Below are 22,955 nucleotides of genomic sequence, written 5' to 3' on the forward strand. Positions count from 1 at the left end.
CACAAGGCAGGCAATACGCTTGACCTCATCTTTACTAGATGCTGTTCTTCCACTAATCTCATTGCAACTCCCCTCCAAGTCTCCGACCACTACCTTGTATCCTTTTCCCTCTCGCTCTCATCCAACACTTCCCACACTGCCCCTACTCGGATGGTATCGCGCCGTCCCAACCTTCGCTCTCTCTCCCCCGCTACTCTCTCCTCTTCCATCCTATCATCTCTTCCCTCTGCTCAAACCTTCTCCAACCTATCTCCTGATTCTGCCTCCTCAACCCTCCTCTCCTCCCTTTCTGCATCCTTTAACTCTCTATGTCCCCTATCCTCCAGGCCGGCTCGGTCCTCCCCTCCTGCTCCGTGGCTCGACGACTCATTGCGAGCTCACAGAACAGGGCTCCGGGCAGCCGAGCGGAAATGGAGGAAAACTCGCCTCCCTGCGGACCTGGCATCCTTTCACTCCCTCCTCTCTACATTCTCCTCTTCTGTCTCTGCTGCTAAAGCCACTTTCTACCACTCTAAATTCCAAGCATCTGCCTCTAACCCTAGGAAGCTCTTTGCCACCTTCTCCTCCCTCCTGAATCCTCCTCCCCCTCCCCCCTCCTCCTCCCTCTCTGCGGATGACTTCGTCAACCATTTTGAAAAGAAGGTCGACGACATCCGATCCTCGTTTGCTAAGTCAAACGACACCGCTGGTTCTGCTCACACTGCCCTACCCTGTGCTTTGACCTCTTTCTCCCCTCTCTCTCCAGATGAAATCTCGCGTCTTGTGACGGCCGGCCGCCCAACAACCTGCCCGCTTGACCCTATCCCCTCCTCTCTTCTCCAGGCCATTTCCGGAGACCTTCTCCCTTACCTCACCTCGCTCATCAACTCATCCTTGACCGCTGGCTACGTCCCTTCCGCCTTCAAGAGAGCGAGAGTTGCACCCCTGCTGAAAAAACCTACACTCGATCCCTCCGATGTCAACAACTACAGACCAGTATCCCTTCTTTCTTTTCTCTCCAAAACTCTTGAACGTGCCGTCCTTGGCCAGCTCTCCTGCTATCTCTCTCAGAATGACCTTCTTGATCCAAATCAGTCAGGTTTCAAGACTAGTCATTCAACTGAGACTGCTCTTCTCTGTGTCACGGAGGCGCTCCACACTGCTAAAGCTAACTCTCTCTCCTCTGCTCTCATCCTTCTAGACCTATCGGCTGCCTTTGATACAGTGAACCATCAGATCCTCCTCTCCACCCTCTCCGAGTTGGGCATCTCCGGCGCGGCCCACGCTTGGATTGCGTCCTACCTGACAGGTCGCTCCTACCAGGTGGCGTGGCGAGAATCTGTCTCCGCACCACGTGCTCTCACCACTGGTGTCCCCCAGGGCTCTGTTCTAGGCCCTCTCCTATTCTCGCTATACACCAAGTCACTTGGCTCTGTCATATCCTCACATGGTCTCTCCTATCATTGCTATGCAGACGACACACAATTAATCTTCTCCTTTCCCCCTTCTGATAACCAGGTGGCGAATCGCATCTCTGCATGTCTGGCAGACATATCAGTGTGGATGACGGATCACCACCTCAAGCTGAACCTCGGCAAGACGGAGCTGCTCTTCCTCCCGGGGAAGGACTGCCCGTTCCATGATCTCGCCATCACGGTTGACAACTCCATTGTGTCCTCCTCCCAGAGTGCTAAGAACCTTGGCGTGATCCTGGACAACACGCTGTCGTTCTCAACTAACATCAAGGCGGTGACCCGTTCCTGTAGGTTCATGCTCTACAACATTCGCAGAGTACGACCCTGCCTCACACAGGAAGCGGTGCAGGTCCTAATCCAGGCACTTGTCATCTCCCGTCTGGATTACTGCAACTCGCTGTTGGCTGGGCTCCCTGCCTGTGCCATTAAACCCCTACAACTCATCCAGAACGCCGCAGCCCGTCTGGTGTTCATCCTTCCCAAGTTCTCTCACGTCACCCCGCTCCTACGCTCTCTCCACTGGCTTACAGTTGAAGCTCGCATCCGCTACAAGACCATGGTGCTTGCCTACGGAGCTGTGAGGGGAACGGCACCTCCGTACCTTCAGGCTCTGATCAGGCCCTACACCCAAACAAGGGCACTGCGTTCATCCACCTCTGGCCTGCTCGCCTCCCTACCTCTGAGGAAGTACAGCTCCCGCTCAGCCCAGTCAAAACTGTTCGCTGCTCTGGCACCCCAATGGTGGAACAAACTCCCCCACGACGCCAGGTCAGCGGAGTCAATCACCACCTTCCGGAAACACCTGAAACACCACCTCTTTAAGGAATACCTAGGATAGGATAAAGTAATCCTTCTAACCCCCCCCTTAAAAGAGTTAGATGCACTATTGTAAAGTGGTTGTTCCACTGGATATCATAAGGTGAATGCACCAACTTGTAAGTCGCTCTGGATAAGAGCGTCTGCTAAATGACTTAAATGTAATGTAAATGTTTTACCACAGAGAAAGTATGGTAACATCAAAAGGTTGGGGAATGGAACAATAATTCCCTTTCTCAACCAGTTGAAAGTGTCCATTGGTACTTAAAGAATATGATGTCAGATCATGGAAATGTTGTGCAATTTAAATGATTAAATATGAAACTATTTGTGAGAAGATTAAATGTGATTTTAGCTCCTAAATGAGGGAATTGTTAAGTAATTTTATGCTCACTCAATGGCCACACCCAAGTGAACAGACATTGGTTGGAGAGGGATGAAAAACACCCTTCTCTTCCCCAGTATAAAGCCCCCGTGACCCAATTCACGTTAGACTAAGCAAACCGAGGCGTGAGCTGTGGTTGCGAATGGTTGAACGACTACTCTAACAAAATTTACATGAGACCAGATCACGTGGAGTTGACGATCACCATGCTGGAATGGTGAATTTCGACTAGATCAGCCAGAATACAGCACGAGCTGATTATGGCAACTTGGTAAGAACTTTGAACTTTGAAAGAGGCACTGAGTTTGAAGGTAGGCCTTGAAATAGATCCAAAGGTACACCTCCAATTGACTCAAATGATGTAAATTAATTGTTGGAAAAATTACTTGTGTCATGCACAAAGTAGATGTCCTAACCGACTTGCCAAACCTATAGATTGTTAACAAGACATTTGTGGAGTGGTTGAAAAACGAGTTTTAATGACTCTAACCTAAGTGTATGTAAACTTCCGACTTCAACTGTATATTCTGTGTGATTATTTAGGTATTTAGTAAATAAATAATTAAGCCAATTTGTGTATTGCTGATTCAACTTGTTAGCCAGGGGTCGTGCAGATAACCAAGTACTTTACGACAATCAGAATGAGACTGAATACGGTGACGATTAATAATTGACTGCTATTGATATTAAAGATCTACAGATCTTTAAGAGAGTGGATTCGGGAGATAACCGCTCTATATCCGTGGTGCCCCAAGTTATTAATGGTTTAATTGTTGCATGGTTTAATTCCATCACGTAATCAATTAAACGTTAGGTCATCTATTTGATAAAATAGCATCATAGTCAGAGACACGACAGAGGTGAGAGGTCACACATGGTTTAGATCAGGGGTGTCAAACTCAAATACCCAGTGGGCCAAAATGTAAAACCTGAACAAAGTCGCGGGCCAACATTGAACAAATGAACCTTTTAATATGGACCCAAACAAGTTTTGCATTAACATTGAATATGGAACAAGCATCGCTTATTACCATACAATATATAATTTAATAGTGGAGACATGCAAAATCGAATTTCAAATGAAAAAACACATCAATGGCATTAATTTATTAAATAAATAAAATTTAAATAAAAATCGTATGCCTCTTTTCTATTTGCAGCCTTCTGATTTAAATACCAAAATAAACTTTTTCCAGATGCGTCGCAGCTCTCATCCACAGCGAGGGAGAACGCAACGAAATCTTTTCCCTTTTCCATCAGCTGGTCATACAGATTGGTGGCAAGATCACATGTGCGATCAGCTACTGTGTTCCTGCTCAGGCTCACGTTTGAAAATGCTTGCTTTTTCTCTGGGCATACGAGGTCACAAACTTTCATCATGCACTTTTTCACGAACTCTCCCTCATTAAAGGGCCGGGCTGATTTTGCGATCTCTGCTGCCACTATATAACTAGCCTTTACAGCAGCCTCACTTTGTGATGTGGCTTTTTTGAACATATTCTGTTGTGAAACCAAACTTCTTTTCATCTCCTCTACTTTCTGGCTCCTTTGAGTCATGTCCATGTCCTTGTATTTGTCATGGTGTTTCGTTTCATAGTGTCGTCTAATGTTGTACTCCTTACTTACAGCCACGTTGACTCCACAAACAAGACAAACAGGTTTGTCTTTTACATATGTAAACAGATATTCTGCCTCCCACTTGTCCAGAAAGCTCCTGTTTTCTGCCTTTCTTTTCGCCATTTTTGGGAAGGGATAGCGCGCCGACAGTTGTAGCGTCTATGTTGCTATGACTACTGTCACAGAGGAGAGGGCGTTTCTGGGTCCTGTCCTGATTGGCACGCGAAAACAACAGCAGAGCATTATGGGATTCGTAGTATTAGCGGTGAATGCGCTGTATAATACCGGCGGGCCAGCTCTAGTAGTAATTTGGTATTGTCTCGCGGGCCAAATATAATTACCCCACGGGTCAAATTTGGCCCGCGGGCCAGAGTTTGACACCCATGGTTTAGATGGTAAATATTTAGTGGTTCATAGCTGTTCATCACATAAGCAGAAGGGAATACGTTCCTTCTGTAATTTCTCACCCTTTTGGCTATATTTACATTTTACATTTTAGTCATTTAGCAGACGCTCTTATCCAGAGCGACTTACAGTAGAGTGCATACATTTTATTACATTTTTTTTTTATACATACTGAGACAAGGATATCCCTACCGGCCAAACCCTCCCTAACCCGGACGACGCTATGCCAATTGTGCGTCGCCCCACGGATCTCCCGGTTGCGGCCGGCTGCGACAGAGCCTGGGCGCGAACCCAGAGACTCTGGTGGCGCAGCTAGCACTGCGATGCAGTGCCCTAGACCACTGCGCCACCCGGGAGATATATGAAAGTACATTTCCCCTCAGGCACACACATTTGTTCTTTCTTATTATGAAGGTAATTTGTGTCAAATGTACTTTTCCACACTCATTCACACCATCTCTTTATATTGCTTATGCATATTCAGTAGCCTGACTGCGTCAAAGGCCCATCCTGGTAGATCTGAACCTAATGCAGCTTGGAGTGATCGGATGACAGAAGTCACATTTAGGTGCCAGGTGTAACTGAGGCCATAGATGCTCCATATCCATTACTTTGAGTGTTTTATATAATATGACTAAATGTGTTTATTTCTGTGTTGCAGGGGCAGTCAAGAAATTGAATGGCAAGGCCACAGAACATGACATAAGCAGAGCTGTGGGAGACCACCTCAAGCCCCTGGTAGAGCCGGGGGTGGTTTACCACTCCACCACGCCTTCAGCAGGCTTGAAAAGTTAGATTGATCTGTTTGTTTTAGTTTTCAGTAGTTGAATCCTTTGACTTACTGTTGATTACAACAAATGCACTGGGTTGGTTGAAAAGTGATACTAAACTTACATAACATGCACTATTTTGACAGTGGGAGATATACTGTTTTTCATACTAAGATGGACCAAGATATGTGTTGCTTTTGCACATATTTGTAAATAGGTTTAGCAAGAGTCTGTTGATTGGTCAGTCACTGGGTTAATTTGTTTTGCAATATGATCAAAACAAGCTTTATTTATACAGCACATTTCAGACATGCATGCAATGCAAAGACTTTGAAAATAAACAATTATTTACCAATCAAACACAGAAGATTAACAACTGAAAGACTAATGAGCATTCTAAGGAAATGCCATTGATTAAAATATTAATTGGATGCAATATCCAACACAAAATATAAGCTTGTTTTACTACATTGTTGTTACATTCCCCATCAAGAAAAACAGAAATGTCCCTTAAATAGAAAAGGGAACTAACAAAGAGTCACTGACAACAACCACAACTAAACAGGTGGGGTTTTAGGAGGGGCTCTGAAAGACACTATGGGGGTGTCCACTGAAAGTTGACTAGTAACAACAACTGGGACCTAAAAGACACCCACCATGAGACCCACTAAATCTGCCCAAGAAGAGGCAAACAAAAAAAAACACACCAAACTTAAAGACAGGAAGCAAACCAAAAAGGTGGAGCAACTAAAGGTGTTGACTCTCCACATCTATCAAGACAACTGGCGCACTGGGCCAGACACTCTTAAATAGAACATGGACCAGCTCAGGTGAAACACCTTCCCACTAACGAGATGGACAAGCCAGCACAGGTGTAACACATACTGACTAACGAGGTGACACCAATCAGTGCGCCCTACGTGGTAACGAGCTATACGTGCTAAAGTCCATCCTCAAACATAAATGGAAAAACCACCTTCCACCTTAAGACAACAAATATATCCTATATTTTTGTTGGACAAGTTTGTTTACCACCAACACGTATATTGAACGTCAGGCCTTGTCTTCACAAAGCAGAGAGGGACTGACAGGGAAGGAGAGGAAGGGCACGGGACAGTGGCCTGTGAATACTGAGGTCTTGTGGAGGGGTCACTCTCTCACCTAAGGGCTTGAACTGACATGGGAGCAAGGGACCTCCAAGAATCAAAGCAGAGGGGGGAGAGAGGAGGAAGAGAGACAAGAGAGATAGAGTGGAGGTTAGGACAAGTGTCTTCAGTTCTATTAAGGTCCTAGTACTACCTTGCCTGGTTCCGGGCCACTTGCCTTCGTTCTTTTCTTTCTCTCTGCCTGTGGAACGCTTTCAACACATTGTAAGAGTCCGTGTCCTGACAAATTGAGGCTGTTCTGAGGGCTAAAGGAGGTGCAACTCAATATTAAGGTGTTCCTAATATTTTGTCCACAATGATCATAGAAGTTCCTTATAAACTGCACAAGCACCAGAAACGCTGTTGTTTTGACAAGTAGCAATAACTCACTGATATCGATTAGGGGGGGGGGGGGGGGGAAATCAGGTTGCACGTGCTGTTGAAACTAACACAACTAAAAAAAACACATGGAAATGGGAGATATCTTTTACCTCACTGGTTAGAGGAGAACCTGAAGAAGACAGCTACATTTTGAAGGGTTACATTTTGAATCAAGTGGGCCACCAATGTGGTAAGTGTTACACAACTCTTTTTTTGTTAGTCACTTTTTGTTAAATCACATAAATAGTACCCATCCATTTCAGAGCCTGGATTTTTCCCCTGATGAGGAGATATAGATATATAAATATATCAAATAAACAGGGGACAAACGTTTAGGGTTCTACATTGTGACATCATTAAAATACTCCTACTACAATGTTAAAACATTCTACATTGTGACATTAATTCATTGATATCATGAAACGACTCCATGTATTTTCTGATGTTTGATCAGAAATCTTTTATCAGAGAAACTCTTGTCACATTGATCACAGCTATGAGGTTTCTCTCCAGTGTGTGTTCTCAGATGTACTATCAGGCTGTTTGGCTGAGTAAAACTCTTCCCACATTGATCACAGCTATAAGGTTTCTCTCCTGTGTGTGTTCTCTGGTGTGTCTTCAGACAGCCAGATGTAACAAAACTCTTCCCACATTGAGTACAGCTATATGGCTTCTCTCCTGTGTGTGTTCTCTGGTGCACTATCAGGCTGCTTGACTGAGTGAAACTCTTCCCACACTGATTACAGCTATACAATTTCTCTCCTGTGTGTGTTCTCTGGTGCACTATCAGGCTGCTTGACTGAATAAAACTCTTCCCACATTGATTACAGCTATATGGTTTCTCTCCTGTGTGTATTCTCTGGTGTGATTTCAGGTTGCTTGGCTGAGTAAAACTTTTCCCACATTGATCACAGCCATAAGGTTTCTCTCCAGTGTGAATTCTCTGATGTATTTTAAGGTCCACTGAAGAGGTGAATCTCTTCCCACAGTCAGAGCAGCAGTGAGGTTTCTCTCCAGTGTGTATTCTCAGGTGTACTTTCAGTGAATTTGATCTTAAGTAACTCTTCCCACACTCAAAACAGTGGTGAGATTTCTTTCCTGTGTGTTCTCGCTGGTGTTTCTTGATGTGTTCTGATCTGGAGAGACTTTTCTCTGCCTCGTCATCGTCAGCATCATGATGTTGTTGAGGCTCCCCAGAGGACCCACAATAGTCACGTCTCTCTCCTGTGTGAACGATAAAGTCAGACAGATGGTTAAAGGCCCACAACAGCAGAAATCCACTGTTTATTTGAGGTAAAAGGTGATGCCCAGAGCAAACCCATGAAGTTGTACAACAATTGATGTCTGTTAAATTTGACATTTGTCTTAAGACAGTCAAGTGAGCAACAACAGTCATATTTTGTCTTCACATTATTAGTAACACTGATAATTGTAGGCTAGAATTACATTATTACAGTTACTGAACCCCTAAGCAGTGTGCCAGACGACTTTTGGTCTCCAATACAGGCCCCTTTCTGTGTTAGCTACAATTGTGGCAATTGATGCAATCTGATGCACATGCAATCTGGTTGTAGAAACTCCTCCATGCTAATGAGGAAACCATTAGTTATGGATGTAGTATATCTGGTAATGAGGAACCCACTAGTTATGGATGTAGTATATCTGGTAATGAGGAAACCCCTAGTTATGGATGTAGTATATCTGCTAATGAGGAAACCACTAGTTATGGATGTAGTATATCTGCATGGAGCAAAAATGGTGAGCGAAGATTTTAGTTTTCCACAATGTATTCTGAATATTACAGCACTATCAGCGCAAGATCAGGAGTGCTACTCAAGGAAACTCACATTAAGCTCTGTGTCTATTCACTAGTTCACCACCGTGGGGGAAAACTCAGGGGTTCTCATAGGCTGACAGAAAAAATAGTCTCCATTTCCAGGTTGCTTATGAGTGTATTTCACACTACTTTTGGATTATAATTTTAAGGCTCATTTGAATGTCCTGATTAATATGTTTGTGTTATTGTCGCAAATCAACTGCTTTATACTTAAAAACATCCAGTAAAATGCTCTTTGGCTAGTTTTCCATCAGCCTGACAATGAGGGTTTGTACACTAAGTGTTAAACAAATTGGCCCATAACTTCACCTAACAATAACATAGACCTACTGTAGGACCCATAACTTCACCTAACAACAACAGACCTAGGACTATAAATAATTTCATATTTCAGGTGAAACATGGAAACTAAAATGTCTTTGTCATGACATTTTATAACCAGATAATTTTGTGAATAATCTCACTCGGCTACTCTGTAATGTGATGTCATTCTAAATGTCCTGAATAAAGGAAAATAGCTCTGTGTGTTGTACAACAGCCTATCCATCAAGGAACAGTTCTCTACACATTATGAGCAAAGTATCTCTGTGTCCAAACAGACTAACGAGACCCTACTGTAAATCAAGCAGACAATAACACATTATAAACATCAATTTGTTAGGGATGTTGGATCCAACATGGAGCACAGCATAACTGTCTTTACCAGAGTAATGAACGAAGAAGCACTTTGGTTGTTGTTGCATGTCGTGATGTTTGTCATTTGACTGTCATTCAGAAAATGATTTCCTGGATCAGCTGATGATAGTTAAACATGTGACTGTAACTAAATAGCTACAGTATTAAGAATGTCTAATTATTATAGAATCACGTTAATGACAGTATCCATTTGGGTGTTGTCTATAAAGTTAAGGGGACTCTCGGTTAGAACCTTTGGATTTAGCAAACTGAAATTATTTAGGATTTCTGTGCCCATGAAAACTGTTTTCCCTCCGTAATTTAAGGAGACACTAAATGTTACGTAGTTAGAGTGCATTTCAGTGATCTGAAAACAAAAAAACTGTCCGACAGCAAGATCCAGTATTTAAGTTGAAGTTCATCATATGACAAGCTTAACGTTATGACTATAACTACTGTTCCCTGAAGAAGGGAAACTAGGTACAACATACTATTAAATCCACGCCTTGCTGGAAGCGTGAGGCTCGGATTCATGCATAAAATTTTATACCGCCCTTCATCGACCCAGGAAGGGGCGGTGCCAAACAGGTGTTGTACCTATTGATGACTGGCTTCCTCGAGTAATTTGTGTGTAACCCTGGTTCGAGTCCTGGCTGTATCACAACCAGCCATGATTGGGAGTGTTTTAAATAAATAGTGTTTTAAGATAAACCGTTTTTACTAATCCGCCAAGACACCAAATTTGAGAAGGGTTTTAAACAAAGATTTCAAACCAATTCATGAATGTAATTTAATCTAGGTAAGATGTCTGAACTTCTTGACGAGGTCGTTAGGTTTTGGGTTAAGGTTGATACAATAGCTTTCTCTAGGAATTTGAGAGTGGTTACATTTCTCCAGCCCCAATCCCTCAGCTGTTTACCAAACCAAGTATCTGGGCAGCCATTTTGTTGCTGTTTAAATCCTAGGTTGTCCCTTTAAAAAAGCCACACAACAATTAACCAATCTGCAGTTGAAACAATAACAAAGCTGTCATTCCACCACTGTTTTGGTCATAAGATGATGATGGGGCTGGAGAAATGTGTGAGGCATGTGTTATATTCTTCAAGAATCAATGGTTAGAAATAAATCATTTAAAAGTCAAAATATGGATGTAGCAATTGCATATTTCCCCTTTCACACATCAGGTTAACAACTGTAGAGCTTGTGCCTCTCTTTTTAAGATGGTACTTACGAGTGTTAACCAGGGAACGTTCATCGTTAGAACCATTGGATGCCTTAAGATGCCCTTGGGAAACCGGGCCCAGATATCCAGTTTCCTCCTCTTCTTCCTTCTTCGATGCGACAGTCATCTCCCCCTCCTCTTTCAATCCAAAAACGGCATCCTCCTCCTCCTTCACTCTGAACGCCTCTTCCTCTTCTTTTACAGTAACATCCTCCTCCTTCACTCTGAACGCCTCGTCCTCTTCTTTCACTGCATCCTCCTCTTCTTTTACTGTAACCTCCTCTTCCTCTTTCACTCTGAACGCATCTCCCTCTTCTTTAACTGAAACGTCTTTCTCTTCTTCTTTCACGGTAACAGTCTCACCCTCTACTTGTTTTTGTATTGAAACAGCCTCCTCCTCCTCTTTCACCAGAGCTTCTTTCTCCGTCCAGCAGACCTCTTCTTTAGCAGGAGGAGAGTAGGTTAGTGAGCTCATGGTCGGGAATGTTAGCTAGCTAGGCTAATGCTAACTTAACCAGCCCGCTAGCTGACTAATAACAACACCACCGTAAATATGAAATTACATCGGATAACTAACTACACGATAGAAGTGGGTTTAAAACACAGTGGCTTACACGAAGGCGTCTAAAGAGCTTTATTGGTTCTGCTATTTTGTCTAGCAAGCTACCGAGGTGGCTGACTAACTGTTGATGCTGTTGAAAGAAGCGTTCCGCCCACTAGATTATACGTCACACTAACAGCATTGCCTTAAAGTCCCATACCGCCATCTGCTGACTGGAGTGGGTAACGCAGTTGAGTAAAATGTATATTTAAATTTTCAGACAAAAAGTTATTGGATAGGAAGCATGAGTTTTTACTCACCGGTGTAAAAACACAGTGTGGTTAAAGACTTAGTAACTGAGTTGTAGTCACGATCTGGTTCCCTATAAGGACAAACAGTTATGTTTTAATGTTATTACATATTTATTATATAACATAATATACACTATTGGTCAAAAGTTTTAGAACACCTACTCATTCAAGGGTTTTTCTTTATTTTTACTATTTTCTACATTGTAGAAAAATAGTGAAGACATCAAAACAATGAAATAACACATATGGAATCATGTAGTAACCAAAAAAGTGTTAAACAAATCGAAATATATTTTATATTTGAGATTCTTCAAATAGCCACGCTTTGCGTTATTGACAGCTTTACACACTCTTGGCATTCTCTTAACCAGCTTCACCTGGAATGCTTTTCCAACAGTCTTGAAGGAGTTCCCACATATGCTGAGCACTTGTTGGCTGCTTTTCCTTCACTCTGCGGTCCGATTCAGGGAGCCGTCAGTTGGACTCATTTCATTTCTCAATGTGTCCACCTGACCCGTCAAATAGTAATTCAAATCATTTGCATTGTCAGGTGGTTTTGGTAATGAATGTTATAATGGGTAGGAATTCAAACATGTCTGCCACTTGTGTTGAATCAAAGTTGTCCATAGATGTTTTCCATCAGCCTTGATTTAGTGATGATAATATCCTTTCTTTTTACCTTGGTCACTAAATGTATTCATTTACAATAACTGGTCTAGCTTGGTCACTAGATGTATTCATCTACAATAACTGGTCTAGCTTGGTCACTAGATGTATTCATCTACAATAACTGGTCTAGCTTGGTCACTAGATGTATTCATTTACAGTAACTGGTCTAGCTTGGTCACTAGATGTATTCATTTACAATAACTGGTCTAGCTTGGTCACTAGATGTATTCATCTACAATAACTGGTCTAGCTTGGTCACTAGATGTATTAATCTACAATAACTGGTCTAGCTTGGTCACTAGATTTATTAATTTACAATAACTTTGCTCATCAGACAGATCTGTCCCCTACCTTTTTGGTATCATTACGTTGAACTGTTACATTTCTCAGCTCATCAATCCCCGGGGCATCGTTTGACCTCAGTCTGTTTTCTTAATGGGGCCTTGCTTATCAACAATACTCATAAGTCATTTCATAAACACACTCAGTGCCATTACAGGATCATCCTCACTACACACTTCCAGCCATCGCACATTCTGAACCTCATTCACAAATGAGTTCTGACTGAACCTCTTGCAGGGCCTTGGGTAGATTACTTTAGGATCAGCCTTTGGCATGAGTCCTGGCTAAACCTCTTGTAGGGCCTTGGGTCAGTTACTTTAGGATCAGTCTTTGGTATATGAGTCCTGACTGAACCTCTTGTAGGGCCTTGGGTAGGTTACTTTAGGATCAGTCTTTGGCATGAGCCCTGGCTAAACCTCTTGTAGGGCCTTGGGTCAGTTACTTTAGGATCAGTCTTTGGTATATGAGTCCTGACTGAACCTCTTGTAGGGCCTTGGGTAGGTTACTTTAGGATCAGTCTTTGGCATGAGCCCTGGCTAAACCTCTTGTAGGGCCTTGGGTCAGTTACTTTAGGATCAGTCTTTGGTATATGAGTCCTGACTGAACCTCTTGTAGGGCCTTGGGTAGGTTACTTTAGGATCAGTCTTTGGCATGAGTCCTGACCAGGATGTCTTGCTCCCAGACAGGCTAAATAACTTTTTTGCCCGCTTTGAGGACAATACAGTGCCACTGACACGGCCCGCTACCAAAACCTGCGGGCTCTCCTTCACTGCAGCCGAGGTGAGTAAAACATTTAAACGTGTTAACCCTCGCAAGGCTGCAGGCCCAGACGGCATTCCCAGCCGCGTCCTCAGAGCATGCGCAGACCAGCTGGCTGGTGTGTTCACGGACATATTCAATCAATCCTTATCCCAGTCTGCTGTTCCCACATGCTTCAAGAGGGCCACCATTGTTCCTGTTCCCAAGAAAGCTAAGGTAACTGAGCTAAACGACTACCGCCCCGTAGCACTCACTTCCGTCATCATGAAGTGCTTTGAGAGACTAGTCAAGGACCATATCACCTCCACCCTACCGGACACCCTAGACCCACTCCAATTTGCTTACCGACCCAATAGGTCCACAGACGACGCAATCGCAACCACACTGCACACTGCCCTAACCCATCTGGACAAGAGGAATACCTATGTGAGAATGCTGTTCATCGATTACAGCTCAGCATTTAACACCATAGTACCCTCCAAACTCGTCATCAAGCTCGAGACCCTGGGTCTCGACCCCGCCCTGTGCAACTGGGTCCTGGACTTCCTGACGGGCCGCCCCCAGGTGGTGAGGGTAGGTAACAACATCTCCACCCCGCTGATCCTCAACACTGGGGCCCCACAAGGGTGCGTTCTGAGCCCTCTCCTGTACTCCCTGTTCACCCACGACTGCGTGGCCATGCACGCCTCCAACTCAATCATCAAGTTTGCGGATGACACTACAGTGGTAGGCTTGATTACCAACAACGACGAGACGGCCTACAGGGAGGAGGTGAGGGCCCTCGGAGTGTGGTGTCAGGAAAATAACCTCACACTCAACGTCAACAAAACAAAGGAGATGATTGTGGACTTCAGGAAACAGCAGAGGGAGCACCCCCCTATCCACATCGACGGGTCAGTAGTGGAGAAGGTGGAAAGTTTTAAGTTCGGATTGTAAGAGTCCGTGTCCTGACAAATTGAGGCTGTTCTGAGGGCTAAAGGAGGTGCAACTCAATATTAAGGTGTTCCTAATATTTTGTCCACAATGATCATAGAAGTTCCTTATAAACTGCACAAGCACCAGAAACGCTGTTGTTTTGACAAGTAGCAATAACTCACTGATATCGATTAGGGGGGGGGGGGGGGGAAAATCAGGTTGCACGTGCTGTTGAAACTAACACAACTAAAAAAAACACATGGAAATGGGAGATATCTTTTACCTCACTGGTTAGAGGAGAACCTGAAGAAGACAGCTACATTTTGAAGGGTTACATTTTGAATCAAGTGGGCCACCAATGTGGTAAGTGTTACACAACTCTTTTTTTGTTAGTCACTTTTTGTTAAATCACATAAATAGTACCCATCCATTTCAGAGCCTGGATTTTTCCCCTGATGAGGAGATATAGATATATACATATATCAAATAAACAGGGGACAAACGTTTAGGGTTCTACATTGTGACATCATTAAAATACTCCTACTACAATGTTAAAACACTCTACATTGTGACATTAATTCATTGATATCATGAAACGACTCCATGTATTTTCTGATGTTTGATCAGAAATCTTTTATCAGAGAATCTCTTGTCACATTGATCACAGCTATGAGGTTTCTCTCCAGTGTGTGTTCTCAGATGTACTATCAGGCTGTTTGGCTGAGTAAAACTCTTCCCACATTGATCACAGCTATAAGGTTTCTCTCCTGTGTGTGTTCTCTGGTGTGTCTTCAGACAGCCAGATGTAACAAAACTCTTCCCACATTGAGTACAGCTATATGGCTTCTCTCCTGTGTGTGTTCTCTGGTGCACTATCAGGCTGCTTGACTGAGTGAAACTCTTCCCACACTGATTACAGCTATACAATTTCTCTCCTGTGTGTGTTCTCTGGTGCACTATCAGGCTGCTTGACTGAATAAAACTCTTCCCACATTGATTACAGCTATATGGTTTCTCTCCTGTGTGTATTCTCTGGTGTGATTTCAGGTTGCTTGGCTGAGTAAAACTTTTCCCACATTGATCACAGCCATAAGGTTTCTCTCCAGTGTGAATTCTCTGATGTATTTTAAGGTCCACTGAAGAGGTGAATCTCTTCCCACAGTCAGAGCAGCAGTGAGGTTTCTCTCCAGTGTGTATTCTCAGGTGTACTTTCAGTGAATTTGATCTTAAGTAACTCTTCCCACACTCAAAACAGTGGTGAGATTTCTTTCCTGTGTGTTCTCGCTGGTGTTTCTTGATGTGTTCTGATCTGGAGAGACTTTTCTCTGCCTCGTCATCGTCAGCATCATGATGTTGTTGAGGCTCCCCAGAGGACCCACAATAGTCACGTCTCTCTCCTGTGTGAACGATAAAGTCAGACAGATGGTTAAAGGCCCACAACAGCAGAAATCCACTGTTTATTTGAGGTAAAAGGTGATGCCCAGAGCAAACCCATGAAGTTGTACAACAATTGATGTCTGTTAAATTTGACATTTGTCTTAAGACAGTCAAGTGAGCAACAACAGTCATATTTTGTCTTCACATTATTAGTAACACTGATAATTGTAGGCTAGAATTACATTATTACAGTTACTGAACCCCTAAGCAGTGTGCCAGACGACTTTTGGTCTCCAATACAGGCCCCTTTCTGTGTTAGCTACAATTGTGCAATTGATGCAATTGATGCACATGCAATCTGGTTGTAGAAACTCCTCCATGCTAATGAGGAAACCATTAGTTATGGATGTAGTATATCTGGTAATGAGGAACCCACTAGTTATGGATGTAGTATATCTGGTAATGAGGAAACCCCTAGTTATGGATGTAGTATATCTGCTAATGAGGAAACCACTAGTTATGGATGTAGTATATCTGCATGGAGCAAAAATGGTGAGCGAAGATTTTAGTTTTCCACAATGTATTCTGAATATTACAGCACTATCAGCGCAAGATCAGGAGTGCTACTCAAGGAAACTCACATTAAGCTCTGTGTCTATTCACTAGTTCACCACCGTGGGGGAAAACTCAGGGGTTCTCATAGGCTGACAGAAAAAATAGTCTCCATTTCCAGGTTGCTTATGAGTGTATTTCACACTACTTTTGGATTATAATTTTAAGGCTCATTTGAATGTCCTGATTAATATGTTTGTGTTATTGTCGCAAATCAACTGCTTTATACTTAAAAACATCCAGTAAAATGCTCTTTGGCTAGTTTTCCATCAGCCTGACAATGAGGGTTTGTACACTAAGTGTTAAACAAATTGGCCCATAACTTCACCTAACAATAACATAGACCTACTGTAGGACCCATAACTTCACCTAACAACAACAGACCTAGGACTATAAATAATTTCATATTTCAGGTGAAACATGGAAACTAAAATGTCTTTGTCATGACATTTTATAACCAGATAATTTTGTGAATAATCTCACTCGGCTACTCTGTAATGTGATGTCATTCTAAATGTCCTGAATAAAGGAAAATAGCTCTGTGTGTTGTACAACAGCCTATCCATCAAGGAACAGTTCTCTACACATTATGAGCAAAGTATCTCTGTGTGCAAACAGACTAACGAGACCCTACTGTAAATCAAGCAGACAATAACACATTATAAACATCAATTTGTTAGGGATGTTGGATCCAACATGGAGCACAGCATAACTGTCTTTACCAGAGTAATGAACGAAGAAGCACTTTGGTTGTTGTTGCATGTCGTGATGTTTGTCATTTGACTGTCATTCAGAAAATGATTTCCTGGATCAGCTGATGATAGTTAAACATGTGACTGTAACTAAATAGCTACAGTATTAAGAATGTCTAATTATTATAGAATCACGTTAATGACAGTATCCATTTGGGTGTTGTCTATAAAGTTAAGGGGACTCTCGGTTAGAACCTTTGGATTTAGCAAACTGAAATTATTTAGGATTTCTGTGCCCATGAAAACTGTTTTCCCTCCGTAATTTAAGGAGACACTAAATGTTACGTAGTTAGAGTGCATTTCAGAGATCTGAAAACAAAAAAACTGTCCGACAGCAAGATCCAGTATTTAAGTTGAAGTTCATCATATGACAAGCTTAACGTTATGACTATAACTACTGTTCCCTGAAGAAGGGAAACTAGGTACAACATACTATTAAATCCACGCCTTGCTGGAAGCGTGAGGCTCGGATTCATGCATAACATTTTATACCGCCCTTCATCGACCCAGGAAGGGGCGGTGCCAAACAGGTGTTGTACCTATTGATGACTGGCTTCCTCGAGTAATTTGTGTGTAACCCTGGTTCGAGTCCTGGCTGTATCACAACCAGCCATGATTGGGAGTGTTTTAAATAAATAGTGTTTTAAGATAAACCGTTTTTACTAATCCGCCAAGACACCAAATTTGAGAAGGGTTTTAAACAAAGATTTCAAACCAATTCATGAATGTAATTTAATCTAGGTAAGATGTCTGAACTTCTTGACGAGGTCGTTAGGTTTTGGGTTAAGGTTGATACAATAGCTTTCTCTAGGAATTTGAGTGGTTACATTTCTCCAGCCCCAATCCCTCAGCTGTTTACCAAACCAAGTATCTGGGCAGCCATTTTGTTGCTGTTTAAATCCTAGGTTGTCCCTTTAAAAAAGCCACACAACAATTAACCAATCTGCAGTTGAAACAATAACAAAGCTGTCATTCCACCACTGTTTTGGTCATAAGATGATGATGGGGCTGGAGAAATGTGTGAGGCATGTGTTATATTCTTCAAGAATCAATGGTTAGAAATAAATCATTTAAAAGTCAAAATATGGATGTAGCAATTGCATATTTCCCCTTTCACACATCAGGTTAACAACTGTAGAGCTTGTGCCTCTCTTTTTAAGATGGTACTTACGAGTGTTAACCAGGGAACGTTCATCGTTAGAACCATTGGATGCCTTAAGATGCCCTTGGGAAACCGGGCCCAGATATCCAGTTTCCTCCTCTTCTTCCTTCTTCGATGCGACAGTCATCTCCCCCTCCTCTTTCAATCCAAAAACGGCATCCTCCTCCTCCTTCACTCTGAACGCCTCTTCCTCTTCTTTTACAGTAACATCCTCCTCCTTCACTCTGAACGCCTCGTCCTCTTCTTTCACTGCATCCTCCTCTTCCTCCTCTTCTTTTACTGTAACTTCCTCTTTCACTCTGAACGCATCTCCCTCTTCTTTAACTGAAACGTCTTTCTCTTCTTCTTTCACGGTAACAGTCTCACCCTCTACTTGTTTTTGTATTGAAACAGCCTCCTCCTCCTCCTCTTTCACCAGAGCTTCTTTCTCCGTCCAGCAGACCTCTTCTTTAGCAGGAGGAGAGTAGGTTAGTGAGCTCATGGTCGGGAATGTTAGCTAGCTAGGCTAATGCTAACTTAACCAGCCCGCTAGCTGACTAATAACAACACCACCGTAAATATGAAATTACATCGGATAACTAACTACACGATAGAAGTGGGTTTAAAACACAGTGGCTTACACGAAGGCGTCTAAAGAGCTTTATTGGTTCTGCTATTTTGTCTAGCAAGCTACCGAGGTGGCTGACTAACTGTTGATGCTGTTGAAAGAAGCGTTCCGCCCACTAGATTATACGTCACACTAACAGCATTGCCTTAAAGTCCCATACCGCCATCTGCTGACTGGAGTGGGTAACGCAGTTGAGTAAAATGTATATTTAAATTTTCAGACAAAAAGTTATTGGATAGGAAGCATGAGTTTTTACTCACCGGTGTAAAAACACAGTGTGGTTAAAGACTTAGTAACTGAGTTGTAGTCACGATCTGGTTCCCTATAAGGACAAACAGTTATGTTTTAATGTTATTACATATTTATTATATAACATAATATACACTATTGGTCAAAAGTTTTAGAACACCTACTCATTCAAGGGTTTTTCTTTATTTTTACTATTTTCTACATTGTAGAAAAATAGTGAAGACATCAAAACAATGAAATAACACATATGGAATCATGTAGTAACCAAAAAAGTGTTAAACAAATCGAAATATATTTTATATTTGAGATTCTTCAAATAGCCACGCTTTGCGTTATTGACAGCTTTACACACTCTTGGCATTCTCTTAACCAGCTTCACCTGGAATGCTTTTCCAACAGTCTTGAAGGAGTTCCCACATATGCTGAGCACTTGTTGGCTGCTTTTCCTTCACTCTGCGGTCCGATTCAGGGAGCCGTCAGTTGGACTCATTTCATTTCTCAATGTGTCCACCTGACCCGTCAAATAGTAATTCAAATCATTTGCATTGTCAGGTGGTTTTGGTAATGAATGTTATAATGGGTAGGAATTCAAACATGTCTGCCACTTGTGTTGAATCAAAGTTGTCCATAGATGTTTTCCATCAGCCTTGATTTAGTGATGATAATATCCTTTCTTTTTACCTTGGTCACTAAATGTATTCATTTACAATAACTGGTCTAGCTTGGTCACTAGATGTATTCATCTACAATAACTGGTCTAGCTTGGTCACTAGATGTATTCATCTACAATAACTGGTCTAGCTTGGTCACTAGATGTATTCATTTACAGTAACTGGTCTAGCTTGGTCACTAGATGTATTCATTTACAATAACTGGTCTAGCTTGGTCACTAGATGTATTAATCTACAATAACTGGTCTAGCTTGGTCACTAGATTTATTAATTTACAATAACTTTGCTCATCAGACAGATCTGTCCCCTACCTTTTTGGTATCATTACGTTGAACTGTTACATTTCTCAGCTCATCAATCCCCGGGGCATCGTTTGACCTCAGTCTGTTTTCTTAATGGGGCCTTGCTTATCAACAATACTCATAAGTCATTTCATAAACACACTCAGTGCCATTACAGGATCATCCTCACTACACACTTCCAGCCATCGCACATTCTGAACCTCATTCACAAATGAGTTCTGACTGAACCTCTTGCAGGGCCTTGGGTAGATTACTTTAGGATCAGCCTTTGGCATGAGTCCTGGCTAAACCTCTTGTAGGGCCTTGGGTCAGTTACTTTAGGATCAGTCTTTGGTATATGAGTCCTGACTGAACCTCTTGTAGGGCCTTGGGTAGGTTACTTTAGGATCAGTCTTTGGCATGAGCCCTGGCTAAACCTCTTGTAGGGCCTTGGGTCAGTTACTTTAGGATCAGTCTTTGGTATATGAGTCCTGACTGAACCTCTTGTAGGGCCTTGGGTAGGTTACTTTAGGATCAGTCTTTGGCATGAGTCCTGACCAGGATGTCTTGCTCCCAGACAGGCTAAATAACTTTTTTTGCCCGCTTTGAGGACAATACAGTGCCACTGACACGGCCCGTTACCAAAACCTGCGGGCTCTCCTTCACTGCAGCCGAGGTGAGTAAAACATTTAAACGTGTTAACCCTCGCAAGGCTGCAGGCCCAGACGGCATTCCCAGCCGCGTCCTCAGAGCATGCGCAGACCAGCTGGCTGGTGTGTTCACGGACATATTCAATCAATCCTTATCCCAGTCTGCTGTTCCCACATGCTTCAAGAGGGCCACCATTGTTCCTGTTCCCAAGAAAGCTAAGGTAACTGAGCTAAACGACTACCGCCCCGTAGCACTCACTTCCGTCATCATGAAGTGCTTTGAGAGACTAGTCAAGGACCATATCACCTCCACCCTACCGGACACCCTAGACCCACTCCAATTTGCTTACCGACCCAATAGGTCCACAGACGACGCAATCGCAACCACACTGCACACTGCCCTAACCCATCTGGACAAGAGGAATACCTATGTGAGAATGCTGTTCATCGATTACAGCTCAGCATTTAACACCATAGTACCCTCCAAACTCGTCATCAAGCTCGAGACCCTGGGTCTCGACCCCGCCCTGTGCAACTGGGTCCTGGACTTCCTGACGGGCCGCCCCCAGGTGGTGAGGGTAGGTAACAACATCTCCACCCCGCTGATCCTCAACACTGGGGCCCCACAAGGGTGCGTTCTGAGCCCTCTCCTGTACTCCCTGTTCACCCACGACTGCGTGGCCATGCACGCCTCCAACTCAATCATCAAGTTTGCGGATGACACTACAGTGGTAGGCTTGATTACCAACAACGACGAGACGGCCTACAGGGAGGAGGTGAGGGCCCTCGGAGTGTGGTGTCAGGAAAATAACCTCACACTCAACGTCAACAAAACAAAGGAGATGATTGTGGACTTCAGGAAACAGCAGAGGGAGCACCCCCCTATCCACATCGACGGGTCAGTAGTGGAGAAGGTGGAAAGTTTTAAGTTCCTCGGTGTACACATCACGGACAAACTGAATTGGTCCACCCACACAGACAGCGTTGTGAAGAAGGCGCAGCAGCGCCTCTTCAACCTCAGGAGGCTGAAGAAATTCGGCTTGTCACCAAAAGCACTCACAAACTTCTACAGATGCACAATCGAGAGCATCCTGTCGGGCTGTATCACCGCCTGGTACGGCAACTGCTCCGCCCACAACCGTAAGGCTCTCCAGAGGGTAGTGAGGTCTGCAGAACGCATCACCGGGGGCAAACTACCTGCCCTCCAGGACACCTACACCACCCGATGTCACAGGAAGGCCATAAAGATCATCAAGGACAACAACCACCCAAGCCACTGCCTGTTCACCCCGCTATCATCCAGAAGGCGAGGTCAGTACAGGTGCATCAAAGCAGGGACCGAGAGACTGAAAAACAGCTTCTATCTCAAGGCCATCAGACTGTTAAACAGCCACCACTAACATTTAGCGGCCGCTGCCAACATACTGACTCAACTCCAGCCACTTTAAAAATGGGAATTGATGGAAATTATGTAAAAATGTACCACTAGCCACTTTAAACAATGCCACTTAATATAATGTTTACATACCCTACATTACCCATCTCATATGTATATGTATATACTGTACTCTATATCATCTACTGCATCTTGCCATCTTTATGTAATACATGTACCACTAGCCACTTTAAACTATGCCACTTTATGTTTACATACCCTACAGTACTCATCTCATATGTATATACCGTACTCTATACCATCTACTGCATCTTGCCTATGCCGTTCTGTACCATCACTCATTCATATATCTTTATGTACATATTCTTTATCCCTTTACACTTGTGTGTATAAGGTAGTAGTTGTGGAATTGTTAGGTTAGATTACTTGTCGTTATTACTGCATTGTCGGAACTAGAAGCACAAGCATTTCGCTACACTCGCATTAACATCTGCTAACCATGTGTATGTGACTAATAAAATTTGATTTGATTTGGCTAAACCTCTTGTAGGGCCTTGGGTAGGTTACTTTAGGATCAGCCTTTGGCATGAGCCCTGGCTAAACCTCTTGTAGGGCCTTGGGTCAGTTACTTTAGGATCAGTCTTTGGTATATGAGTCCTGACTGAACCTCTTGTAGGGCCTTGGGTAGGTTACTTTAGGATCAGTCTTTGGCATGAGTCCTGGCTAAACCTCTTGTAGGGCCTTGGGTAGGTTACTTTAGGATCAGCCTTTGGTATGTGTTTTTTTTCTCTTGAGTGTCACCAAGTTATGATCACCACTGCTACAGCTTTAGAATAATGTTCAGCCATGTTGATAAAAATAGGATCAATACAGGTTGATGATATGGTATCAGACTTAGTGAACATTCTGGTTGGTAGTGTCACCTTGGGTTATGTTACAACCATTGGCCACAGA

General features: G+C 43.1%; 2 protein-coding genes across 2 annotated transcripts in view; both read right to left on the bottom strand.

Annotated features, from left to right (window-relative positions):
- Positions 1-5,692: 5,692 nt before the first annotated feature.
- LOC139583119 (zinc finger protein OZF-like) lies at positions 5,693-13,278 on the bottom strand. The gene is made up of 2 exons (XM_071413880.1): positions 10,717-13,278; positions 5,693-8,197 (listed from the first exon to the last, which is right to left on the bottom strand). The coding sequence occupies exons 1-2, from the start codon at positions 11,180-11,182 to the stop codon at positions 7,389-7,391; spliced, it is 1,275 nt and encodes a 424-aa protein (XP_071269981.1). The 5' UTR covers positions 11,183-13,278; the 3' UTR covers positions 5,693-7,388.
- Positions 13,279-14,239: 961 nt separating this feature from the next.
- LOC139583118 (zinc finger protein 271-like) overlaps positions 14,240-22,955 on the bottom strand; it is a 53,481-nt gene continuing 44,765 nt past the window's right edge. Inside the window, exons 1-2 of the mRNA XM_071413879.1 lie at positions 18,157-20,521; positions 14,240-15,641 (exon numbers count right to left, since the gene is read on the bottom strand). Coding sequence (XP_071269980.1) covers positions 14,833-15,641; positions 18,157-18,628 — 1,281 coding nt within the window. The 5' untranslated portion in view covers positions 18,629-20,521 and the 3' untranslated portion in view covers positions 14,240-14,832. Of the gene's footprint in view, positions 15,642-18,156 lie in introns of the transcript that reaches the window.

Source organism: Salvelinus alpinus, chromosome 8 (genome assembly GCF_045679555.1).
Source record: "Salvelinus alpinus chromosome 8, SLU_Salpinus.1, whole genome shotgun sequence".
NCBI classification, from domain to species: Eukaryota; Metazoa; Chordata; class Actinopteri; order Salmoniformes; family Salmonidae; genus Salvelinus; species Salvelinus alpinus.

Excerpts from the sequence above, each read along its gene's own strand:
- LOC139583119 (XM_071413880.1), bottom strand. The coding sequence starts at position 11,182 with ATGAGCTCACTAACCTACTCTCCTCCTGCTAAAGAAGAGGTCTGCTGG. Across the intron at positions 8,198-10,716 it reads ACGTTCCCTGGTTAACACTC|GAGAGAGACGTGACTATTGT; the intron begins GTAAGTACCATC and ends TCGTTCACACAG.